The sequence below is a fragment of the Zymoseptoria tritici genome, chromosome 1, assembly GCF_000219625.1.
Source record: "Zymoseptoria tritici IPO323 chromosome 1, whole genome shotgun sequence".
Lineage (NCBI taxonomy): Eukaryota > Fungi > Ascomycota > Dothideomycetes > Mycosphaerellales > Mycosphaerellaceae > Zymoseptoria > Zymoseptoria tritici.
Window position 1 is genome coordinate 800,406 of NC_018218.1, and position 23,982 is coordinate 824,387.

Sequence of the window (23,982 nt, forward strand, 5' to 3'; positions counted from 1 at the left end):
ACGATAACCAGTCGAAGGCTCCAGCGCCGATGCAGAGTTATGAGTTCCTCCCTATCGACTACTCTCATGGTGGATTCTTTGGCACTTCCGATCCGGAGCTTGGAGGACATCTCGATCCGAACACACCGACGCCATCACTCATGACTGAGGGTAGCTGGCCGATGGACGATGGCATGCCAGGTTTGATGCAGAGCAGGGAGACGACTACGTTCTTGTAAGGTGGTGGATGATGGTACGAGACTTCTGAATGGAGGATTTATTGGGACGACTGAATGCTCTTTGCACCTGGCACTTGGAGGTTTGTATGATTTGCACGATTGATGGATACTTCATTGAGCGTATGGTCTCATTTGGGGTAGATTGATGATTGATTATATGAAGGAACATGGACGGGCATCGGCAGGTTGAAACGCTGCTCCATCATCAGAGCTCGGGCGCAAGCAAGCTTTTCATTGGGGCGGCGGACTGTCGCTTTGGTCATTGATCAAGGCAGAATCGCAGCATTATTGGATCAAACGGCGAGGACGTGATACTCTGGTCTACGCCTGAATGATTGGCTACATAGTTTGAGTTGTATTTAGCTGGAACATGCATCTGAAATATCCTATCGAGTATAATTTGGATCATTCGAATTGAGCGATGTATGGCCATGGATCTGCCACGTCCATTGAGTTGAGATATTATGTTCAGACGATGACCACATTGTCGTCGGACTCAACGCTGTGGCCATTCTCGTCCCGCACCCTCATCACATGCCAGCAAGTCTTCTGACAGCGCTGTTCCTGACCAGGCGCCCTTCAGCCTCAATACCACCGCCGGCAGGCAGAGGCTCGCCATCACTAAGTGCTAAATCTACCAGCACAGCCGCCAGCTTGTCAGCCGGTATCACTGCGTTCTTCCACACCTTGTCCAGTGCCCAAGCGACGGGAGCCACAACCCTGTCCTGCATGCTGAGGTCTCGATCTGCTGTGTACTTTCCTTGAGGAGCAATGGTCGCCGGTCGCACGTTGTAGACTCGCAGCGACTGTGACGACTTCTGCTCTTCTAGCAATGCGGACTCTGCTCGACCTGGTAGTCGATAGTCAGCTATGTCATTCACTTGCCCATCCTTTCCCTACGGTACTCACCTTTCACCCTCCCGAACATGAAAGGTCCCGTTCCAGACATATTGGCTCCTTCACCAGAAACATGAACAAAGTTCATCTTCTCTCCCAGTCCTGCAAAAGTCTTCGCCGCCGCCAGAGGGTAGTCAACCGTGATCTCGCTGTATTCTTTCTCCTGCATGCCACGACTCGATATGCCTTGTGCCCAGATGCAGGCCGTCGCTCCACCGAGTTGTGCGAGTAGCTCAGGCGGATACTGCGCATAGTCTTTGTGGATGATGACCTTTGCCTTTGGCTGTGAAGCTGCCAGAGCGACAGGTCGGCGGGATAGAATTGTGATGCGCTGAACTGCTGGTGAGGCGAGAGCGTGCACGAGCACGGCGGAACCGCTTGTTCCTGTGGCGCCTGTGATTATGATATGTGCCATTGTCAATGATGATGAAATTGTCGATGCAGGTCGTTGGAATGGACGTGGCTTGATGGCAATCGGATGATGCTTGATGGAAATGCTGTCTCGCCTACCACTTCGGTGGATAGCGAGATCGCGGCTGACGATAGCTCGTGCGGCACCCGTCGTAGCACACACTATCTCACATGGATAATGATCCTACAGGTAGACAAGCGTGCGACGGTGTGGCTCCTTGAATCTGGAAGTACAGGTCTGGCTTCACTTGAGAAGACAACACAAAATCACCACCACCACCACCACCATCTCCACTCAGATACACTAGAAACCGATGGGGAGTAACGACCAGGCACGCGACCATCTGAACATGCATCGACACACACAATCAATATCTTCGATGAAAACTCTTCTCCAACTCCAAGCCTCAAGGACTCAGAAACTGATGAAAAGGATGTGCCAAATGGCATTGTGGGTATCAAAAATTCCCCCAAACACGCCCCTGTGGACAAGTTAGCGAGGCTCAAACGGGGAATGTTTCTTCAGCTTACCCGAAGGAGAATGACAAGAGACCGTCTCCGCGCTGTGCAATGCAGGACTTTCTCTTGGAACCCCCGAATTCATGAGCTCAGTGGTTCTTGAGAAGGTCTGAGAAGATGTTAGTAAAGGCAAAGTGTGAGGGGGGTTTTGGGGGAGGCATGCAAGTATAAGAAGGAAAAAAGAGGAGAAGAAAAGGAAGAAGAATCGGGCTGCCGAAAAGCGAGAATATATACCGCTGGTGCCAAGTGTTCTAATCAAACTCGCCCTCCGTTCCATATACTACGCCGGCCCGTGCTTGTGTCTGCGTCCTGTCACCTCCGTGCTCCGGCTCAGACGATCCCATCTAAAGCGACGACAGCTGGGAGTCAAACCCCCAACAGGGTTTCAACTCCCCGACTCTTCGTGCAACTTCCACCGTACAAGTCTCGCTCGATGGCCGGGGTCGAGCCATTCGAGCGGGAGAACGGAGGTATTATTATTATTCTTCTGACTTGCCTGAGGCTTACAACTCTCTCTTCCCTTGACGATTCGTAGTTCTCTCTCCGTGGTACCGCTCGAAGTGCACCGCGCGTCTTTCACCCGAATAGCTTGGACTATGTATCTAAAGCAGGAGATCGTACATGTGCGCTCGGCGAGACATTTGAAGCAGTAGCAGCGGGTTGCATGAGCTCGCTGGAGAGTAGTCGGATCTCACCTATTGATACTTTGTTTCTTCCGCTTAAACTGCACAAACCAAGCTACTGGAGCGCACTTCGTCTAGATAAATGCAAGCGAGAGGAGGGAAATGCATACCGATAGAGCCTTTCTCGTCGTTTCAGTACGAGTTCTGGCGGCTAATTCCCCATGGTTCCGCGCAATTTTCATTCCACAGGTTTCGCTTCGTTGGCCTGATCGTGCAGTTCGAGCGGAGACACGAAGGTAAGATAAGAGAATACTTGAAAAGGTGCAGAGTGCTCTTGACGGGTTTCGAGGGCTGATGGAAAGGGGGATGAGGATGCTTGACGAGCAACTACCTTAGACGTACTCGACATTTGCCCAGCGCCGCTGACTAAGTGCTTTCACCTCCGACCTGAGGTGTTTTTAGCATGTGGCCTGTCCAATAATTGCGCGCAGCGCAATATAAAGTTGCAGGTGGTCAGCCAAAAACTGGTTTGGCCGCTACTCGCGTCTAATTGGTCGCTCAAATTTACAAGCGGCTTGGTGCTGCATTCACGCGTACACTGTATACCGCCGGGCGTATCTTACTTTTACACAAGCAGCAACGGCAGGGTCACAAGCTAGAACGGCAGGGTCAGAACGTCAGGGTTACCCTACAAGATTCCGTTCAATGTCCCGTTCAATGTCCCGTTTAATGTCCCGTTTAATGTCCCGTTTAATGTCCCGTTTGATACTGTGCTCAAATCTATTCAAATTAGTCCCCGAGTCGAGGGATTTGGCGCTGGGGGCAGCCTATTCGGATTCCAAAATACGTATCTCCCTCGTTTCGTCCTCGATCGTGCCTGAAAGCAGTCTTCCCATTCTGTCGGCGATGAGCGCTACTAATTAATGACCACGTTGATGTGCAGACTCTATCTCTTCAACCTGCTCTTCGCTCACGACGACCTTTTGGGAGCACCAACATATTTTTCAACTCTTGCGCGAGCCCTTGACAGATCATGCCCCAAAATCGTACGGTTCAAATGCTACTTAACAGCTGATAGCTGCTTGTCGTCTCCCGCATCCAGTCCTTCCGCCTCGACCGCCTCGAGGTCCTCCCCGATAAGCCCCCTTTCCCTACGCCAGGTTCGGATATCCGCCAGCATCATCTCGGGGTCTTGAGTAAGTAACTGTACCGGGTACAGTGTATTGTCTATGTTCGCCAGTATAGGAGCCGCATCATCTAAGAAACACTCCGCCATCAAAGGATGCATCAGATTCGAGACCATCTGAAGAACTTGCACACGGGTGTACAGAGGTAGATTTAGCTCGGTAAGGAGATCGAGGTTGCCTTCGCGGCAGATATTGTATTGGCCCAAGTCGTGGGCCTCTGACAGCTGGCGTATGGTTAGTGGATACACTTAGTAGCGCAAGTTTCCATGTCTACTTTAACTTACTGCAGCGTACCTGCAATGGTATACCCTTGCCTCGTTCGAGTACTGTCGGAGTGGCGCTCCCAAATTCTTGTCGACTGGCTGCTTGACCGTTCTTTCCTCGGTCACTTCTGGCTTGTCGTCTCCGACGTTGGTGTCAAATGCCATGTCGGTGGCAGCTGGCAGCTCTCAGAGGCCAAATCAAGGTCTGAATGCGCTTCATGAGTGTCTGGAGTCAGAAGCGCGCTCTGAAGATGCTGAACTCCGCCCGCTGGGTTGGCCTGTTTGGTACGGTGCATTGAGGTCTTGGGCGTATTGCTGTGTGTGCCGGATGGCTGCCGGACACCTGGTCGTCGTCCGTTGCCCGCTGACGAATCTGATATGATGTTGTGGAAGATGTTTTGAATCGGAGTGCGCAGCAAGAAGGAGGTGGAAGTTTTCGATGTGTTGTATAGGTGCGTGCGTATTCACATGCCAGCTGGACCAAGATCCAGCTTTTCACACTTCGGGAACAGTCCGTGACAGGGGCAGTCATTTCAGCATCCCTCACTGCGCCGTTCCCTCGCCGGCCTTGGTTCCTCACCAGCCAGAGAGCAAACTCTGTGACTTCTCCTCGGCTGGTACTGAGGATCTTCGCCACGGCGCATACTGCAAATGACCCAACATCCGCGATGGTGCAGCCATCTCCTTCACGACAGCTGGACCGCCTCGATCAGAGCAACCACTGCACTGTAGGCCTCGTACGTATCGTTAGCAAGAGGGACTTCGATCGCTGTAAGTGTCGGCTGAGTTGCAAGCGCCACATGGAAGCACAGAAAGCAGCAGTTCCAGATCATGTCTTGACTTCCTCATCTGTTCTTTCCTGTGTATTCACTTTAGTATATTCCACAATTCTACAGCAATACGCACAACGAGCTGATTACGGTCTGAAGGCGGAGACAGCGCTGGAAGACGTTTTGAATTGGGACATGCTGGGGAGGAGACTCGGATGAAGTTCCCATCAACTCTAGATGGTGCACATTCACCTGCCAGGTGGTGTGTGTGCAGCCTACGTAAAGCCTACGTAAAGCCAATCAGCAGCACTGTCATCTTCTCTCAAGTAGACGTACCTCAGCCAGCTGCATGCATTCTCCATCACCACCCGATCAAATAATCCCCAGCTCCGAAAAGCCCTTCACAACCTCCTTATCGACGTTGACCAACCATCCCGCCTGGAACTGCTCATGCCCACCACTCGCGGCAATTGCACCCTGCAAGTAATGCTTAATGAACTCCGGCAGATTGACCGAGTGCACGACATCCACCTCCGTCAACACTCGCCTCCTGGCATCTTCCGGCGACTCAGCCGCTTCCCCTGCGCCGTTGCTCGTGTACACCAGCGAGTCGCCCGTGACGTCCGCTGCGTCTTCGCGGAGCTCGCTGATGACGTCCGTCCACATCGACATCAGCGACTGCAAGCTGAGGAGGATGAAAGGCTGATTCGTTTCGAGAAGTTTGGTCAAGGCCATGCACATCAATTTCCGCCGCGACGGATCGCCAATGTTTTCGAAGTGAGAGAACCATTCTTCAAGCAGCCACTTCATTGTTGCGCCGAGGTCCTCTCCATTTGACGATTCTCTGCATACGTACAGGAATGCGTCGAGAGAGCCGAGGATGGCGCGGGCGAAGATGGCGAAGTAGTCTGTTTCAACAATGCCGTCCACGGGAGCGTCTTTGGCGAGCGGTCCGGTAATACAGTGAGCTTGCCATGAGCCGCGGAGAGCGCGCAAGAGTTTGGACATGAAGCCAACGTCACCGGCAGAGTCAGGTGTGCGGGCAAGGTCGACAACAAGAGCTGCGGAGGCGTCATTGAAGTCCCCGAGTGGCAGTGTGGAGGCGACGTCGGATTTCTGAGAAATGCGCAGCATCATCTCGACGAGATTGCATACCAGGCCGTTGGCATCGGGCTTGAGTGATCCGAGCAGATCTGCGAGTGCAACGATTAGTCTGCTCCGGACAGGTTCCGAGAGCATGTATTGCGGTGCGAGAATGAGGTATGATTCGGTGATCTCCAACGTCCTACGCAGACTCTCGGAGCCGATCTCATAAATCGGGAAGAGGTGCTGTACGAGGTTGATTAGTTGTGGTGAGACCGATTCGACAGGCGTCTGCACTACGATGGCGCCCCACAAGTCCATGGCATCCTCGAGGAGGTAGACGAAGGACTCTGATCCAGGTTGAACAGCGCCTTCGATGATGGGGAACACCATCGAGTGCATTGGCAGAGAATCCGCGCGCATTGCGTTGACAAGACGAGCAAGTATTGTCAAGATTGACTGCTGCATGAGATGCTCGTCACCAGCTTGTTCCCAGAGCGGCGGCAAGAGTGCGACGATCCGCTCGGCGAATGGAGTGATATTTGAGTCCAGCCGCTCCACTAATACACTTATGGTGGAGAGTAGGGCCATCTTCGTCTCGGTCAGCTCGACTTGCTCGATGAGTTGCATGAGCTGCGTGAGGATTGTTTGTGCATATGGTAAGAATTGTTCGACCTGAAAATCCCAGTCGTTGGCGATGTTGAGTAATTGCCTGCCGGCAGACACCCTCACCACTTGGTCGTTGAGAGGATCATCAGCATTCAGCAGATGCTGGAAGATCTGATACACCAGTGGTCTGCTTTCCTGTGCGACCTTCACAGTGATCCACTGGCCGAGGAGGATCGCGGCACGGCGTCGAATGATGTAGTACCCTTTTGTGCTTTTCTGCACTTCAGCCACAAGAACGTCCCGAATGAAGGCATCGAAGTCAAGCTGTTGGTGAATTACCGATGCGGCCAATCCAATGGCTGTATATACCGAGTCCTTGAAGATGAGGTCCTCGTTGTCGGGGCTGGCAACCGAGTAGAACACGCCGAGCAATGGTTGTGTGATGACTTCTTTGTAGTTGATTGCAAGGTCGAGAAAGAGCTTCTCAGAGCATGATCGAACGGAGAACTCCCAATCTTCGCCATCACCGTCTTCGCGCTTTTCCCACTCTTCGGGCTCCTCGTGCCATTCGTGTAGGTCGCGAGCTCGGAAAATGAAAAACCTGGTAACAAGCACATCCATTGCTTCGCGGACAAAGTCGTCAGTGAGCATGGTCTGTCGAATGATTTCAGTCGCTCGAGCTTTCTCTTCTTTGTCTTCCGCAGTGCGGTATTTGAATGTCTGTGTGGGATTGTGAACCATCTTGACACATGCTCGTACGATGAGTAGACCTTTGAGGGCAATCTTCTCCTGGAATGTCTTCTCCTCCTCCAGAGAGTGCTGTCCGTCAGGATTGGCAATCGCGGCCAAAGCGGCTTCCTTCGAACCAAATAAACTTGCAAAGTCCTTGACAAAGCTCCAGTAAGACGAGATTAGCTCAAGGGAGCCCGGAAGGAGGACCAGTGCTGCAGGATGTGTTTTTGACATTTCGTGATGCAATTTTGCGAGCTGAACAATGTGCTTGCCCAAAAGCTGGTGCATGTCCTGGGAGCTCTGCAGCGTCGTATCGGCGAGAAGTGGGATGAACGAGCCAAGATGTTCCAACGACAGCGTCCAAAAAGAAGCCACAGTGCTGTCTCGATTGGGGTTCTCGTATCCAGATATGAGCAGCCGTCGAAGTAATTTGATGGCAAGGAGACTTTGGGTCATATCATCGTGATTGGGTCCATTCCGCCACCTCTCCACGATTGCAGCATAGCGTTCTCCAACCACCGCAACGATCTCAGGTGTGGCTGCTTGGAGATATCGACGGCTCTGCTGTAGTCTGGCGGTCGAGAGTTCTTTCGTGATGTGAAGCAAGGTGAGCAGCGCACGACTGAGCTGCAAAGGCTGCGTGTTCGGTGATCTTATAATCCCAACGAAGCCTGAGAGCGCATCTGGCCACTCCTGAGGATACTCGTAGCGTGCGATCTTAGCGATAACCAGAGCATTTTGGAGGGCCAGACGTTGGTCATGTTCGTTCAGCACTCCTTCCGCCAAGCGGGATCGAATGACGTTTTTGTCATCTTTCGACACAGCGCTATGAGCACAAGATCAGCTCAAGCTTAAAGATTTTGGAGAGACCAAGAAATGAGATCGATTGCAGTCCTTACTTTGTTGCAGTCTTCCGCCAGTACTTGTCGATGCCGTTCTTCAATTGGATGATGGCCAAATATCGGACCTCGGCGGGCAGTCTCGGATCAAGATATGCGCTTTGTAGGTGACAGTAGTACTTTTGCGACTTTTCCCATTGTTGGAGTTGCTTCGTTCCGGACTGTATTTGGTTCTGATTGGAAGACGAAGCGGATTGCAGCGTGCGGACGATGCTGCTCTCGGTCAAAGGATTCGCCTCACCAGGAACCTCGATCGCGAATGAGGCCATGGTCCGGGCGCATCTGTTCGCTGTGAGCTTCGACGAAGAAGAAGTGTCGTCGTTTGTTGGTGAAGTGAAGTAGTAAATGTTTGGCCAACTCATGCCGTGCTCACGAATTCCGAAGGACAGGGGCAACCCTCGAAAGGCCCGTGCATTTCTGGCCTACACTTGAATTCGACGACGAGCTGATCTTCTCTTTCTTCTTCTCTCAACCATGAAAGTTACCCCCAGTAGCAGAAATATTATGAGATGTCCATCCAGGCGGTGAAGGGCATCTTGAAATTGCTGGGCAGAGCGAAGACTCAGTCTCCAAGAAGCGATTATAGCACAAGTTGCGTTGACCAATTGCCTCCCGTAAGACTGCAACAATCCACGCAGACCACGATTGCATGTGATGGAGGAGAATCAGGTGACCCCGTACATAGTCCGTAACCTTGTTTCCATTGTCCTCTTCCCCTCCACTCCACCACTCTCATACTCACCTCGAAAGTACCTCTACCTCGACGTCGACTTACTCCGCTTTCCTCGCTGCTTCCGGCACACGCAAGCTTACCTCACCCCAGTGCTTGCCACACACCTCGCCAACGACCATCTTCCACTACAGCTACTCCATGTGCCTCTTCGCCAGCATCTCCTCATTCAGGCCTACCAACCACCACTCATTCCCCGCCGTCGCATCCATCGTCCGCACGATGGCTGCATAGACGCCCCGCGGGTCACGCGAGCATGATGGCCTCCTTCACGGATACCATTGACGTACCACAACACTGAGCGGATAGTGCTGCAGTGAAAACGAGCAACACTACTACCCATACGAACGTCCTCTGCGAACACTTCCACAGCAAGCATGCCAAAGGCACGCAAATCAGCGTCAGGCGCCACGAGTGTGGTCTCCTCGGCCATGTCCTCGCGTCTTCCGTCCAGAGCGGCTTCGCCATCTGCTCCACGGCAGCGATTCCGGTTCTTCGATCTACCTGCGGAGCTCAGAGTGCGCATATATGAGGATCTTCTGCTAATGCCGGAGCCGGTGGATCTGGGTAAGCTCCTTTCTCACATGCGTGCTCTTGAACACATAACTGACCAAACCAATACAGACCCCATGAACTATCGCGTGATCCACCCTCGCCTCGCCCTATTCCTCGTCAGTCGCCGAATGCACGAAGAAGCCTACCGAGTCTTCTACGCCCAGCCACTCCGCCTCTTCCCATTCCACGGTCGATTCTTCGAGACGAAGAAGCCATTGCTTACACGTCTGCCCGCGAGGTACAGACAAGTCGTCAATACGATCGAGCTGCGACTCGGGCCAGGATGGAGTCGGCCTCCAAAATGTCAAAATGTGAAGCCTGCACTGGGTCTGATGGACTGCACGAACCTTCGTAACATGAAGATACTGGTCCAGACAGATCCGAGCGACACCGTGTTCAACGGCTTTCGTGGAAGAGGAGCTACGGAGGACACATACAAGTGGTTCTGCATCGACCTGCTCTCGGGCATATTGGAGCAAGTGCCCAGTCTTGAGACCATCGAGATTGATGCGTGGGTCAAGAAGGACATGCCCCTTGTTACGGCTCTCAGACGAAAGGTCGAGGAGGCCAACAAGCGACTTGTTTGGGGAAGGTGCTTGAGGGAAAGAGAGGCCAGCGAAGGCTCTGCGGAACGTGTGGCATTGGATGGGGCTTTGGCGTCTCTGAGTATCTCGAATGAAGCTCCTAGGCTAGTCCATGTGCATGCCTGAGAGGGAACACACGAGAACGGTCGGAAGCAGTGTCTTGCGGTTCATGAGTACACTTGAAGTCATGAATGCTAATGAAACGATCGATTGTTGTTCACTTTCTGTTCACAATGGGGTGGAAAATATTCGTTCACTCTCCTCATGAATCGTCCCAACCAGACCTCCCAACCAGACCAATATCATTCGCGCCACATCAACAACCGGAGAACCACGTCATGAACGGAGCTGAGTCCATATACGTCCTGCGCCGTGCAAGCCGAGGCGACTTCGGCTGGACGACTTTCACCCCACGACTCAGCACGGCGATAAACGGCGTTATCAGGCTGATAGAGCAGCGAACATCATCGATCAACCACACGCCTAGACCTTTACCTTGACTGCACTGTTTGCCAGAAAGAAGACAAATTGACACCTTTGTCCTTTGTTGTCCTACTGCTGTCTCTCAAGTCGGCTCCGTTCGATTGACAGACACAACGACTCTCACAATGGCGGCACAACAAGACTACAAGTTCGAAGGATGGATGGGCCTTGACAAAGAATCGGCGCAAGGCAAGATGGTCTGGCAGGGCTTCCAGGTAACCTCGCACATCTCAGTCTACATCGATGCTCTCCTCGATCGTAGCTGACACCGTACCCTTCGATCATTAGCCGAAGCCTTTCGAAGACGCAGACGTCGACATCGAGATTGAATGCTGGTGAGAACGTCCGAAGCACAGCCCGAGTTGTTCACGTATCGTCGTCTGCTCGTTCGATAATGACTGACCTCTGACAGCGGTATCTGCGGCTCAGACATCCACACCTTGAGATCTGGATGGGGAGCAACTCCATATCCTGTCTGCGTTGGCCACGAGATCGTCGGCAAGGCCGTCCGCGTGGGCTCCAAAGCCGAGAAGGGCATCAAAGTTGGTGATCGTGTGGGTGTCGGTGCTCAGAACAGCTCTTGCTTGAAGCCTGACTGCGAGGAATGCTCTTCTGGTCTGGAGCAGCACTGTACCAAGAGTGTCAACACTGTGGGTCAGAAGTCTCCCTTCAGTGGCCGAGAGCGGCTTGCTAACATCGTCCTCAGTTCGCGGACAAGTATCCCGATGGCTCCATGTCGTATGGCGGATATGCGAACTACCATCGCTGTCCATCACACTTCGTCTTCAAGGTGAGTATTAAGTGTTCTCACAACAGGAGGAGTATCGTACTGACTCTCCAAGATCCCCGACTCGATCTCCAGCTCAGACGCCGCTCCCATGCTCTGCGGTGGAATCACAGTCTACAGCCCCCTGAAGAACAACAACTGCGGACCCGGCAAGAAAGTCGGCATCGTCGGCGTAGGAGGCTTAGGCCACTTCGGAGTGCTCTTCGCAAAGGCCCTTGGCGCAGACCGTGTCGTCGGCATCTCTCGCAGGGGCGACAAGCGCGAGGATGTGCTCAAGATGGGAGCGGACCAGTACATCGCCACCGAGGAGGACAAGGATTGGCACAAGAAGAACGCTCGATCTCTGGACTTGATCGTCTGCACGGTTTCGTCGCCGAAGATGCCGTTGATGCGTTATTTGCAGTTGTTGAAGGTGAAGGGGACTTTTATCATGGTCGGTGCACCGGAGGATAAGCTGCCTGACATGACTGCTTTCGCGTTCATTGCCAAGGGCGTCAAGTTTGGTGGTTCCATGATTGGGTCCCCGGCGCAGATTGAGGAGATGTTGCAGTTGGCGGCGGACAAGCAGATCAAGCCATGGTAAGTCCTGAAGCGTGAATGGCCTGCAGCGTGGTCCGAGACCGGCTCTCAGGCTACGCCAGGTCTTCTTGTGTATCGACGCCTCGTTGTGCAAGCACAGCTGACCATGTTTTTTAGGATCAACAAGTACCCAATGAAGGATGCGAACAAGGCGATTGTGGATATGGAGGAGGGTAAGGCGAGGTACAGAATCTCGCTGTGCAACTAGAAGTCCATGTAGATCATTCTTGGATTGTCGAAATCGATCGTGTGCTATTGGAGAGAAGCGAATGTGCAGGTCTGAAAATCGAGGCGTGGAGTCTTGGTCGTGCCATCAAGGTTATCGCCATATTCTATTTCTGTTCCACCGCCTTCAATTTCTCCAGAGCACCATCAGTTCGTATTGACAACCTTGTTGTGCCCACCTTGCAAGCTGGGAGCTGCCTGATCACTACCTACCCCCGTCGGTCGGAGGAATTGTCTCTCCAATGTCGGCATGGCCGCGCCCACGAATGTGTCAAAACACTGCTCGACAATGCTGCTCGATCCTGTGCCTGCTCCAGGCATTGCATTGCAACCGGCCGCCTCGCAACAACTCTACGTGCACTTCGCAGTACGTTTTCCGGCCTTGATATCAGTATTCAAAAAGCAGGGATTGCCATTCTCGGTGCACACGTAGGGCTACGTTCAAAAGTCAGTAGTGTGAGCGTCGACACGTATCGTATCATGTGAAAGGTGGTGAAGTTGCCTACATTGTAGCACGGAAGCGTTGTGCCGATGCGTGTTCCTGGCCCGAATTGACAGTAGCCTCCGCCTGCCTCTTGGTTGCAGAACTATACATTGTTAGGATGAGAATAGAGATGATTCTAGCAAAGAAGCACTCACAGCCGCGAGCGCAGCCGAAGCTAACGAGAGGATGGCGGACAACTGCGACGATTGCATGGCTCCTGTTTTGCGGTACTAAGTGCTCTGATGCCGTTCTAGGATGTCGTTTTGGACGTTCAAAGAGGATGCGAATGGTGACAGTGAAGAGGAAAATGGAAGAACTATGTATTCAATCCACCACAATCAGTCAATCTTCAGAGACATCGGGTCCCAGCGGGCCGTAGATCTTCCATCTTTTAGTGAGACATCTTCCGGCCGTACGAACTGCAGAGCGCTTCGTACAAACGATCCCGCTAGGTGATGACCAGTGGTATCTTCAATCCACACCGCGTGGCATAGAGCCCATTAGAGTGCCCAGACCGGGCCCCAGGTCAAAGGCCTGCTCGAACGGAGGTCGCCCGAAGAGGCTCACATTTGCGCCTGCTCAGCAAAAATCACAGTTGTGTTGTGATCCAGTGAGAGCTAGCGCTTGGACGTCTCGCACTCAGACCCCGAAAGCGATTGCCGTGCTTGAGCCGCGACGAACGACGGAAAAAGCTCCGGGCTCGCAACAGCTGCGATGAGCGTTCCGAGCATTGAAGCAAGTCTACAGCCGTGGACGAGCAGCAGCGGGGTCTCACTCCGCTCGTCTGTCAGGCCTGCTTCTGACCACTCACGATCCCCGATACGTAGTATAACTCCACGGTCCCAGCAAAAGCGGCACATGATAATGCTCTTCCTCCTTCTTCGCCGCGAATCGCAGCTCGACCTCCGGCCAGAACGTATTGCCCTTCCCAAAGTACGCCTCCGTCTCGAAGGTCAAGCTCCAGACCATCTGCTCTCCATCGGCCAAGGTCCCTTTCGCGCTCTTGACCACTTCATTAATGTCTGCGGGGGATGTCCAGCCCGTGACTCGGCCGTCGCTGTTGGTCGTGGCATTCCAGTGAGCGGTTGTGAGGTGCGCTGGCGATACGAGCTTGAGCTTGACTGCGATGTTGGGCCCGGGTTTGCCTGTGATCGTGTCGAGGACGTGGCATGTGATGAAGGGTCGGGAGGACATGGTTGGTTTGAGGTGCGCGGATACGGAGGTGAGTCTTGCTGCTGGTGATGAGCGTACTACCGTCTCTCTGTTGACGGTCATGGATTGAACGCAGAGTTAGGACGACGGCCTTGCGAGGTCTGGCGAGCTGATAACGTCGGCACGAAGCGTCGAGTTGATATTTGAAGCAGTGCGGAGCTCGCCGATGTGACATTCATGGAACAGTCATCAATTCACACATCAAAGCAGATCTCTTCAACCTCACTTCCCGACAGACCTCCGACTTCGATATCAAGCTCCATCCGTGAGAGGTACTACGTCCGTTATGATGCTGTGCTGACATTGTGAGTCTAACAATAATGCTACAACATATCTGCAGACGCTCCAACAAACCGCAAGACACCGTAAGCAAGGACTGGCCAAAATCACCACAAAAAAAGACTCAAAGAGCACCCACAGCTCACTGAATACCCGGATCCCGGACCGCCATGTCGTGACAACATGATCTTGCCTGCCGTATGCCCAAATCGTAGGTCTCACACGCTCATCCCCTCATCACAGCTCTCCGGAACTCCACACTCGCAGTGGCGACAATGGCCTCTGGTGCAGGTCTGTATGCCGAGACACGGTGCGATAGGTGCGCAACGGACCGATTCAAGCTCGCGCTGTAGAGCAGACCGCACGGAACTGCCGAGTTGAGCACTAGTCTGTTGGGAATCTTCAGAAGTCCACAGAAGGTGTGAACGGTGGCGCCGAGCATCCAGACATCGGTCTTGACGCCGTAATGCGGGATCAGTGTCTGTCCAAGGCCTTCCGGAGGGTACCAGAAGGATGATCCGCATGGCTGAAAGAAGGAATCCTCTTTTCCACGAATGACTTCGGAAGCCTTGACAGCACAGCCAAAGTCTGCCAAGACGACTCGAGGAAATCCATACTGGCCGCCTCTTGATGATAGAAAGATGTTGCAGGGTCTGAGATCTAGATGGAAGGTCATGTCCCAATTCGGAATTTGACCTTGCCTGCTGACTCCCTTGTGAAGAAATCCGAGCGCCATGCCGACGCCTAGCAGGATGTTCCATGCCTGAGCTTCCGGCAGAGGCCTGCCCATGGTCGCAGCAGAGTTCATCATGTCCTCCAAGGAGCCACGATCGCAGTATTCCAGAATTAGAATGGCTTCTGGCGACCGCGAAGAGGCTTCGAATTCGATGAGGTTGTTGAGATTGATGGATCCTCCGTACTTCTGGATGCGCTGCAAGGTGTTGAGCTCGGCTCGGAACCGCTTCATCTGCTTAGGTTGGCGGACTCGTATACACTTCTGAACGAAGACTTTTCCGGTAGATCGGTCCTGCACCACGTTGACCGCTGTTGACATCCCGCCATGGGCAAGCGACTTCACCTTGCTGTACTTGCTCATGATGCCCTGGCCGCGCGTCGTGTTTCTGCGAGGTCCCTCGGATCGGGAGAATCCTCTTGGAGTGTTGAATGCGCCCGGATCACGAAAGCTTTGAGCCGGGGCTTGTCGCGGAGTGAACTCAGACTGGTGCCGGCGACCGAACCCCGTGCCTTCTCCGCCAAAGCTCTGACGACGACGGGGCATGGCCTGAGGCTCTGGTTGACGTGCGAAGTTTGCGTTGAAGCGCGCGTCAGTGTGGGCATTGCGCATGGACTGGCGGCGTTGCGGCTCTTCAGCAAAACCTTCTGCGTTCAGGCCACCGCGTCCAATATCTGGTGCTTCAGAGTGGCTCCGAGGGCGGAACGGCTGGGTGCGCTCCAAGGGCTCCTCGAAGTGGACGTGTGTAGAACGTCGACGAAAGTAACGGGCGGTCTCCGAGGGTGTCTCGAAGCGGATGTGTCCATTGGAACCACGTCTGAGCCGTCTTACAGATCCTTCGGATGGTGGGCGACTCGAACTCTGCTGCCGGTGCGAATGAGGGCGGCTGGACTCGCCTCCAAATCTAGGGTGAAAGCTCTCGTCGCGACGAGATTGCCGATCGCCACGGTCAAAACCAGGATGCAGCGACTGATCGCGGCGAGTATGTTGAGGGGTGTGATCGAAGGCTGCGTGTGTTGAGCGCCCGCGGCCAGATTGACGAGCCTCTTGCGCATATCCTGGCTGCGCGTTCCGCTCGCGCCAACCCGGTTGATGAGGATGGTGGGTTTCGTGTTCGAGATGGTGGAGTCGCTCGCGATCGTTGGCGGGGATATGTGATGCTCGCGCAGATGGGCGCCGAGATTGACGGTTGAACAGCGAGTCGAAAGCTTGACGTGGTGCTCGGAGGAATGAATGCGGATCTCGTGGACCTCCTGACATTTGCAGCCCATCATCAGGGCCGAATCGTCTGCCCCAAGGCATGGCTGCTTACGCTTCCCAGCTGGATGAACACTGCCGAAGAGGACGATAGGGGTAAGGCGCAGAGGTTGGTTGCCTCGAAGGTGTTGATGGTATGCTTGGCTAAAAGAAATGGGAGGGGAAGATTGAAGGAAGGTAAATGAGAAAGTGCGAGGTAAGTTAAGGGTATAAGAAGGCATGCTAACTCCCACAATCAAGGAAGCCGAATGTGTCGTGAATTGAGGCGTACATTCACTTGCACTCCTTAGCGCCTTCGAAGAACCTGAGGTAGACAGGTCCGCTGCCTCATTAGCATTCTGGATATAAGGCGCGGCCTTCTGCGATATGCGCTATCATGGTAACCCGGTGTGGCAACGGTCTATTCAACTATTGCAATCGAGAGGATATACAGCAAATCGTAGGAAGGAGAGGGACAAGGAGCTTGAACCCAGCGGAAGTTCACTGATATGAGTAAAGCGAACTTGGGAAATGTTTGCAATGCCTTGAATGGGATCCAAAACAAAGGAGCTATATTTCGCTAACAAACCGTCGCGGACAGTACCAGAGGCATCCCACCACCCAGACTCGCATTGTCATTCTTTCCGAGACAAAGCATCCCGAAGCCCTTGTTCGGCCTGACCAACGATACGATGCGCCATCGTTCGGCGCCTCGGCTCTGGCACTACCAGTCCACTCACAAGGCTATTGAGGTCTCGGCTGTATGCTGAAGTGCAAGGCGAGTCACCCTCAAGGCGAGCCGGGTGTGGCGCCATGTCCAGCATGCAAGTGACCTGAATCAAGGCACCGAGAAGCCAGAGATCTGTATGAACCCCGTACGTTACAAAGCTCTCTTCTGGTGGACACCAGCCGGGAGTGGAGCCTGGCCGTGTCATGCTCGGCTCGATCTTGCGGAGGATGTCACTGGCTTGCACTGCGCATCCGAAGTCGCCGAGAACGACTCGGGGCAGATGACCACGACCACCATGGCTGTCCAAGAAAACATTGGCGGGTTTGATGTCTAGGTGCAGGATCGAGTCCCAGCTTGGATCTCGCCTTTGGCTGGGGTCTGTGAGACCGACATGTAGGAACATGAGGGCGCTGCAGCCGGCAGCCAACACGTTCCATACGTAACTTTCTGTGAATACGTGGCCCTGAGCGTGGGTCTCGTTGATCTTCTGGTGCAGGTTGCCTCCATCGCAGTAGTCGAGGACTAAGTGGCAGAAGCCCTCCTTGTGATGGAGGTCATATTCGACCATCTTGTTGATATTGGTCCTGGTCCTGTCCTTGCTGATCCGTTCAAGGACCCCTAAAAACACGACAACATCAGCATGTTTCCGCCACAATAGGCGACGCACGGACAGCAAGAGACTGCAGGAGAGCAAAGATGGTTCCCGTGAGCGACAAATTTTGATTATACGTACGAATCTCGGCACGGACTCTACTTTCGTAATCCTTGACTATCTCGATCGTCTTCCGAACGTAGAGCGTCTTGGTGGTCTTTCTCTCGACCAAGGTGATAGCCATGGACATACCACCTGCCGCGAGGTCCTTGACGGTTGCATAGTCCTTCTCAACACGAGAATTACGCGCGCTCCTGCCTTGATACTCCTGCCTTGCTGTGTTGGCTCTGACAGGCGGAGGTATTTGGCCAAGTCTCTGCCCCGGCATGGCGTGGAATCGAACGTCTCTGGGAAACGCCATGCTGTTTGTGGAGAAAGATGTGTATGGTTCGGAAATAAAGTATCTGATGTTTCAACTGACGAGAATGACACTGCGAAGGCTGCCGTGAATGATACCTGAACGATATGAAAGTCTTCAAAGTTCACATACCATACTGAGCCGCATTGTGCCCACGTCGTGAATGTAGTTAGCTTTGCTCCTTGTGATGTGATAGTATTGGTTGAGGACTGATGTGGTCATGGGCAGCATTTCTCCGTCCTGGCGACTGTTGTAGTGACTTCATCGTTAGCATCGACTTCCTCAGGAATCGACGCAGCAATGAGGGCGGGAGATGCAAGGAATGGTGCAAGGAATGGTGCATGAAGTTCACTTCGTATAGATGCGCCGCCGGGCATGGTCCACACTGTCACGTTCTCGCTTTCTGCTCTGGCTGGAAGATTGTGCTCGGCTCTTGGAGACTCGTCGATTTCTTCTATGGCGACTTTACTGGTCGATCAAGGGCAGGAGATGTGGTCATGAAAGACCCAGACGACCAGCCTCAGAAGCCTGGCACTTCGAGGGCCTCGAGAATGAAGTCGGGACTGCTTCGCTTTCCCAAAAGTTGGAGAGCGAAAGCATAAGTTTGAAGAAAGAGATGGGCAGCATGTTCGCTCGCTGGGCCACCTCATCGAGCGAGCTCGATCTTGCGCAGGAGACACAACACCCAGAGTCGATCAAAGAGCCGGGTGGACCGGGCGCTTTATGACACTGTGCACTTGCTGGACGAGACGCAAATGAAATGTATTCAAGGAAACCCTTTTCGATTCGCAATTGTCTCTAGCATGAATAGGAAGACAAAATGACGCTTACAATGCCCAGACGCACAACCTCACGTCAAACCCGCGGTGGTACACGGCGTCGTTCTGATGCTTTGCACAACGCCAAGTCTCCTTTTCAAAGTGAAGTTTTCCCGTGCCGTTACAACCATTGGCACCAATTTTGCACGACAGCATCCTCACTGCAGTCCTTAGTTCTAGTGATCATCAAATCTCATCATCGTACTGCTAGGACTGCTTCGGTTTCAAAGCACGCCGGTTGAGCCAGGAATGGACTCGCGTTGACGCTATCATTCTTTTGAGCACCTTCATTTTCTGCAGGGAGGCCTCGACGTCGCGCTCGATCTCCTTGAGCTCGCTCTCGTGCTTCCAGTCTCGTTCTTTGCGAAGTGGTGGATTCATGTCGGTCATGTTGCTAGGAGCATTGTTTGGAGTGCCGAGTTGTTCAGGATTGCTGGCCTTCTCCTTCTCCTCGATCTTGGACTTCCACGTAAAGTAGGCAGTCAACTTGCCAATCGGCTTTTGATTCCCTTGATACTGCCGAGCATGTGCCCAATGTGCCCAACTGTAGTCTTCGAGAGCCGTGCTCAGAGCCGCCATCTCTTGCTTCTTCTCAGCTTCAATCTCGCTCTCCTCCATGCCTTCAGCGAAGCAGAGATCTTTGGTGAGCTCAATCTCGGCGACAACGTGGGTCGAGTCGATGCCATCCTTGAGCGAAGATGGACGGTAGTTGAAGCTGCAGGTGTCGAGAACGATCTGCATTTTTGCACCCTCGGGAATGGACTTCGACTGCATGTTCCAGGCCTCGCGATGCGTAGTCAGATCCGCCTTGACAGGAAGCTTGCGCAAGATCTCCATGCTGAATTCGCTGTGGTGCGCTTGAACAGCCTTGACAACCTCGACTGCGCCAACAACTTCCTCGGACTGTGAGTTGATTTGACTGCCTCCAACACGAACCTTCGCCTCCCACTGCGTCTTTGAGTCACTGGTGGATGGAGTGTACTCGCTGCGCAGACGGATGTAGAGGCTTTGCTTCTTCATCAGGTCTTGGTAGTCAAAGTACTGCAGATCTCAAGGTAAGCGGCGCAGCGAGATGACGGATGTGAGAACGGATGGTACCTTGTCGTGGATGACTACGTTTGGCGATGAGGTCTTTGCATTGGATTCGAGGAAATCGCGGACACTGTGGGATGGGATGAATTTGCGTTCGCATTCGAGCGACACTGTCTTGCCGCCAGTGGTTTTTGAGGATGAAAATCTGGATGTTGGTTTCGCGAGTGCGCGTAGGCGCATCGAAGCTCGAGATGCCATGATGCGCTTCCGGCGGTGCGCAGGGTCGATGATGAGTTCCGGAGTCAAAGTGCAGAGAGGTGATTGTCGGGTGGTTCAAGAAGAGTTGATGCTCTGTCGCGAAAGATCGAATTGAATTAGCAGCTAGGAAAGCCAACGGGGCTCATGAAGCGCACGGACTCATACCCGTTAAATGGTAGGTGAATGTACGGAAGTCACCAGCCGGGTCTTCACATGATGACACCCTTCTCTTTCCTTGCACAACCTGTATTGTGTCGTAATATTCTGTAGAGAGACAAATCCATGCGGCGTTGTCTTCGAGCATCATGCATGCCCCTTTATCATGTTCACCCGGAGCAGTCGCCCTGGAAGACAAAGCGCACTTCCTGGACTGCCAAGCATTGGATGCGTGTTTGGCTTGGACGCTCCGGTGTATGAGGCTTGTCAAGCAACGCACGATCGTGGAACAGACACTGTCAGTACCTTCTCGCCCATCCCCCACTCCCAATCCACCACGATCCACCTCGGAACCGATCGCGACCATACCTCCTTGCCAGAATCTGCATCTCAATTCGTCTCGCAATTTCCCGGCGACAGTCGCTATACTCGTAGCTGCGGTTGACGATAAGGACATGGCGACAAGTAGAGGGATTGACCGGCACATACGATCTTCCTGCAAGTCGGGCATGCCTCGCTCTGTCCATGCTCTCGAGCATTGCGGCGGGGGTCCCTGGATAGGCGCGAGATTGCGAATAGTAAGACTCGTAAGGGTAGTCGATGTGGAGTGTTCGTTCGTAGAAACAGGAGCAGGTACGCTCGATTGTGGTGCGGGCATGTCCGCAGGTGTATCGGTAGATTGTTGTCGGCATGTTGAGTGTGAGTACGTGGTACCGGGTAGGCTGCGATGCGGGTCGTGTGTGGTTGTGTTGGACGCCTCTCGATCGGATGTCAACGCGGATGTTCGAAGACAGGTAATGGTCGTTCGGCGTCGTGGTCGGATCAGCGGACTCTTCCCGCCTTCATATATCATTTCGTTTCCAGGAAAGCCAGCCGGCATGGCAACCAGAGACAACGGGGTGTCTCATGTTCAGATAGCTTCAGAGTCGTCTAAAGCAACTGTTTTGCCTGAGACAATTGCTCGTCAAGACATTTGGCTCGGAAGGAAGACAGATATTTGCTGCAATGGATGTCTCACCAGACAAGAGAAGTAGCTCGACCGCTTTGTACGCACCAATACGAGCCATGAATCATTGACGCCTCGGAATCATGACAGGGCATAAGAGGAGGGGTTTTCGTTAAGTTGCTTGGATTGATGCTAGTAGAGCTGCATACATCGTAAGTCCGTGGATCGTTTGCGTGAAAGAGCAGGACCAGGGAATGAGGCTGATCGAAGTCATTGGAGTCCAAGTCCCTCGGATCGTAATGAGTCCTTTGACAATGGGAGGGAGGCTCCTTCGTGACTTTCGATCTTCAATCGTTCGCGATGACATGGTAGGACTGCAACGTCTCGCATGTCAAAGAACGCACATCAAGCCGGTCTGTCAAGTAGACACTATTGAACCATCAGCTCACTCCTCCCAATTCCTTGAACAACGTTCGCTTGGCGCGGATACTCACGACTCGCCTGTTTGCCGTGACGGCTCGAATATGCAGCTTCACCTCGTGCTTCTGGCGAGAGGGTGGTTGCCTCCGTCAACTTCTCAACCTTGCTCCAAGCTCACGCCCTCATCCTGCACCTCGTCATCTCCGTAAGTGTCTTCCATCGTAGGTATGACGACATCCCATTCTTCCGCCTGAAGCTCGTCCACATCGTGGTCCTCGTTGCCAGTCTTGAATTTGAACACTACCACATCTGCATTCTTCAACCCGGCACCCTGCGGACAGTCCATCACATCGGCACCCACAGTTCTGCTCTTCCCGCCGCCCGTGACTGCAGCCTTGCCCTTACCCTTCGGATCTGGCTCACTCGTGTCCTTTTTGATGGTTTCAAAGCCTAGCTTGAGGTTGTTGCGATCGACCGCACGGCCGAGAACGATAGCTTCGGGATTCGACGGGATCTTTTGCTTGTTGAGCTCGCCATTCGGGTTGCTCTCTTGGAGGGCTTGCAGGAGATCGGCGCGGACGGAAAGCAATGTCTGTAGAGGGTCGACTTCCAGAAGTATCGTGCTGCGGTTGTGCTTGAACCGTAATGTCCAGGTGTGTGGAGTTGGCTTTGTGGAGACCATCGTGTCGGTATTTGCTGCTCGCAATGAGCGGTGGGTGCTTTCTAGTCAGGGCAGAAAGAGGAAGTGCGTGAACGAATGTCTGTGTCAATGGTGATGGATGCCTCCCATGTGAAAGTCAATGCGAGCAATAGAAGCGGACTGAGCTCCGACGTGCCTCACTTCTCACCTCCCGCCGAAATTGCAGCTTTTCACTCACTCATCAACCTCACCCATCAACCTCACTTTCCACTTTCAACATCAGCGGGTACTTTACAGTAAGTCTACAACTCCTGCTTTATATCTTCGTATGATGCTTCAAAAGATAGCATGTATTACCTGACAAGCTCCTTTGGGGCGATCTGTAGCTACAATCTAACATTTCTGACTTTTGGACAAAACCGCACTTCTGCGTGGCTCGAACGAGTGAACTGTGCTAACAGTCCATAGTATACATACGCCATGACCGCCACGAAGCCGCCCGCTGGGCATTTCACGCTCCTCTATTTCGCCGCTTCGACCTCATACAGCCGCAAAGAGCACGACTTCTTCCAAGCACCTCTACCAATCGCGAAGCTCTTCGACATGCTCGACAATCAGTACCCAGGCATCAAGTCAAGGGTACTCGACAGTAGCGCTGTTACCGTGAATCTGGACTACGTCGACGTTGAAGAGGAGACTGGCAAGGGTGACGCTGGCCTGATCATAAAAGAGGGCGATGAGGTTGCGATCATCCCGCCTGTCAGCGCGGGCTGAGATGCCGGCACAAGGACAACAGTCTCCCATCACACTCGAAAAAGCCTTCAGACCAAAGCAAAGACGCGAGACTGGCCTGTGTCAGCCGACTGCGGTCTCCGGAGACCATGAAGGACGCACATCTGTGCAAGTTGAGCATCCTGGCTCTGAAGCTGGACAGATCTTCGGTAAGCCTTCGACATATTTCTTCAGCTTCTTCACCACGCACAATGATGAACGTTTATTTTCCTTTTATTTATGATCTAAGTGCAGCGCAAGCTGTTACCGTGATTTCAGAAACAACAAAGCCAATCCTCTGAACGACACCCTCAATGCCCCATTTGACACACTCAGAACATCGATATGGTTTGAAAGCTGACAATGTTGTCTCCAGAATTCAAGCCATCGCTCGCTGGCTACCCAGCGCAGTACCTGACGCCATATTTCACCGGCTCTGGCTGCTGTCTTCAGCTTTTCATCATTCCCTGGCCCTGAGGCCGGTCCATGGAGAAGAATGTACCTGGACGCATCGGAATGGACACCTATCGTCGATGCGCGACGAACGCTCCCTTCGTATACTGGCTACGCACTGATGGAACCTGACCTGTACGCTGTGCCTGGTCTCTAATATGCCGTCAATAAACCTTCGCATGCCTCCCTCTGCCATTTTTGTCGAGCCGTCTTGCCGTCGGCCTCATGAACTGTCGGCAGCAAAAGCATACACGGAGCTATGCAATCTGTTGCGTGCTATACATGGAAAGCCGCACAACGAATGCTTCTTTGCAGATGTTCCTCCATCTGGTACCAGAGCACAAGCGTGATCGGCACCAGCTTGGTGACACGAAGTACTTCAGCATGTTGGTGGCACGACCGCGGTGATCCCGCAGTGTGAGTCCACAACTTCCGCAGCTATCCATCGAGATTGTCCTTTGTCTCGTGCTGACGGTGCCAACGAGGCAGTCGCCAGGGCCGTCCTGGACAGTCAGCTGCAAATCTTCTCCTCATTGTGCCTCTTCATCCATCTCTTGACAATGCTGCGGATGCTACGACTCTGCTGTAGTCGCTGAGAGCCGTCCGTTCGTTCCTTGTAAGTGTCCGCTCCTTGTTGCTGTTCAGCAAAC

General features: G+C 53.2%; 7 protein-coding genes across 7 annotated transcripts; 3 read left to right on the plus strand and 4 right to left on the minus strand.

The window, feature by feature from the left end:
• Positions 1–748: 748 nt before the first annotated feature.
• MYCGRDRAFT_88767 (uncharacterized protein) lies at positions 749–1,530 on the minus strand (the record flags this gene model as incomplete). Its single annotated transcript, XM_003857668.1, has 2 exons — positions 749–1,068; positions 1,128–1,530. 2 exons carry the CDS (start codon positions 1,528–1,530, stop codon positions 749–751), a joined length of 723 nt encoding a protein of 240 aa, XP_003857716.1.
• Positions 1,531–5,260: 3,730 nt separating this feature from the next.
• Positions 5,261–8,480, minus strand: MYCGRDRAFT_98194 (uncharacterized protein; the record flags this gene model as incomplete). The annotated part of the gene is made up of 2 exons (XM_003857667.1): positions 5,261–8,138; positions 8,212–8,480. The coding sequence occupies 2 exons, from the start codon at positions 8,478–8,480 to the stop codon at positions 5,261–5,263; spliced, it is 3,147 nt and encodes a 1,048-aa protein (XP_003857715.1).
• A 491-nt stretch (positions 8,481–8,971) lies between these two features.
• On the plus strand, positions 8,972–10,206 carry MYCGRDRAFT_106814 (uncharacterized protein; the record flags this gene model as incomplete). Its single annotated transcript, XM_003855879.1, has 2 exons — positions 8,972–9,508; positions 9,566–10,206. The coding sequence occupies 2 exons, from the start codon at positions 9,319–9,321 to the stop codon at positions 10,204–10,206; spliced, it is 831 nt and encodes a 276-aa protein (XP_003855927.1).
• Positions 10,207–10,688: 482 nt separating this feature from the next.
• Positions 10,689–12,137, plus strand: MYCGRDRAFT_31826 (uncharacterized protein; the record flags this gene model as incomplete). Its single annotated transcript, XM_003855880.1, has 6 exons — positions 10,689–10,778; positions 10,852–10,898; positions 10,976–11,213; positions 11,270–11,353; positions 11,406–11,929; positions 12,047–12,137. The coding sequence occupies 6 exons, from the start codon at positions 10,689–10,691 to the stop codon at positions 12,135–12,137; spliced, it is 1,074 nt and encodes a 357-aa protein (XP_003855928.1).
• Positions 12,138–13,445: 1,308 nt separating this feature from the next.
• MYCGRDRAFT_65081 (uncharacterized protein) lies at positions 13,446–13,901 on the minus strand (the record flags this gene model as incomplete). Its single annotated transcript, XM_003857666.1, has 1 exon — positions 13,446–13,901. One exon carries the CDS (start codon positions 13,830–13,832, stop codon positions 13,446–13,448), a length of 387 nt encoding a protein of 128 aa, XP_003857714.1.
• Positions 13,902–21,625: 7,724 nt separating this feature from the next.
• MYCGRDRAFT_106817 (uncharacterized protein) lies at positions 21,626–22,203 on the minus strand (the record flags this gene model as incomplete). Its single annotated transcript, XM_003857665.1, has 1 exon — positions 21,626–22,203. The coding sequence occupies one exon, from the start codon at positions 22,148–22,150 to the stop codon at positions 21,626–21,628; it is 525 nt and encodes a 174-aa protein (XP_003857713.1).
• A 385-nt stretch (positions 22,204–22,588) lies between these two features.
• On the plus strand, positions 22,589–22,882 carry MYCGRDRAFT_34938 (uncharacterized protein; the record flags this gene model as incomplete). The annotated part of the gene is made up of 1 exon (XM_003855881.1): positions 22,589–22,882. One exon carries the CDS (start codon positions 22,589–22,591, stop codon positions 22,880–22,882), a length of 294 nt encoding a protein of 97 aa, XP_003855929.1.
• Between the last annotated feature and the right edge of the window lie 1,100 nt (positions 22,883–23,982).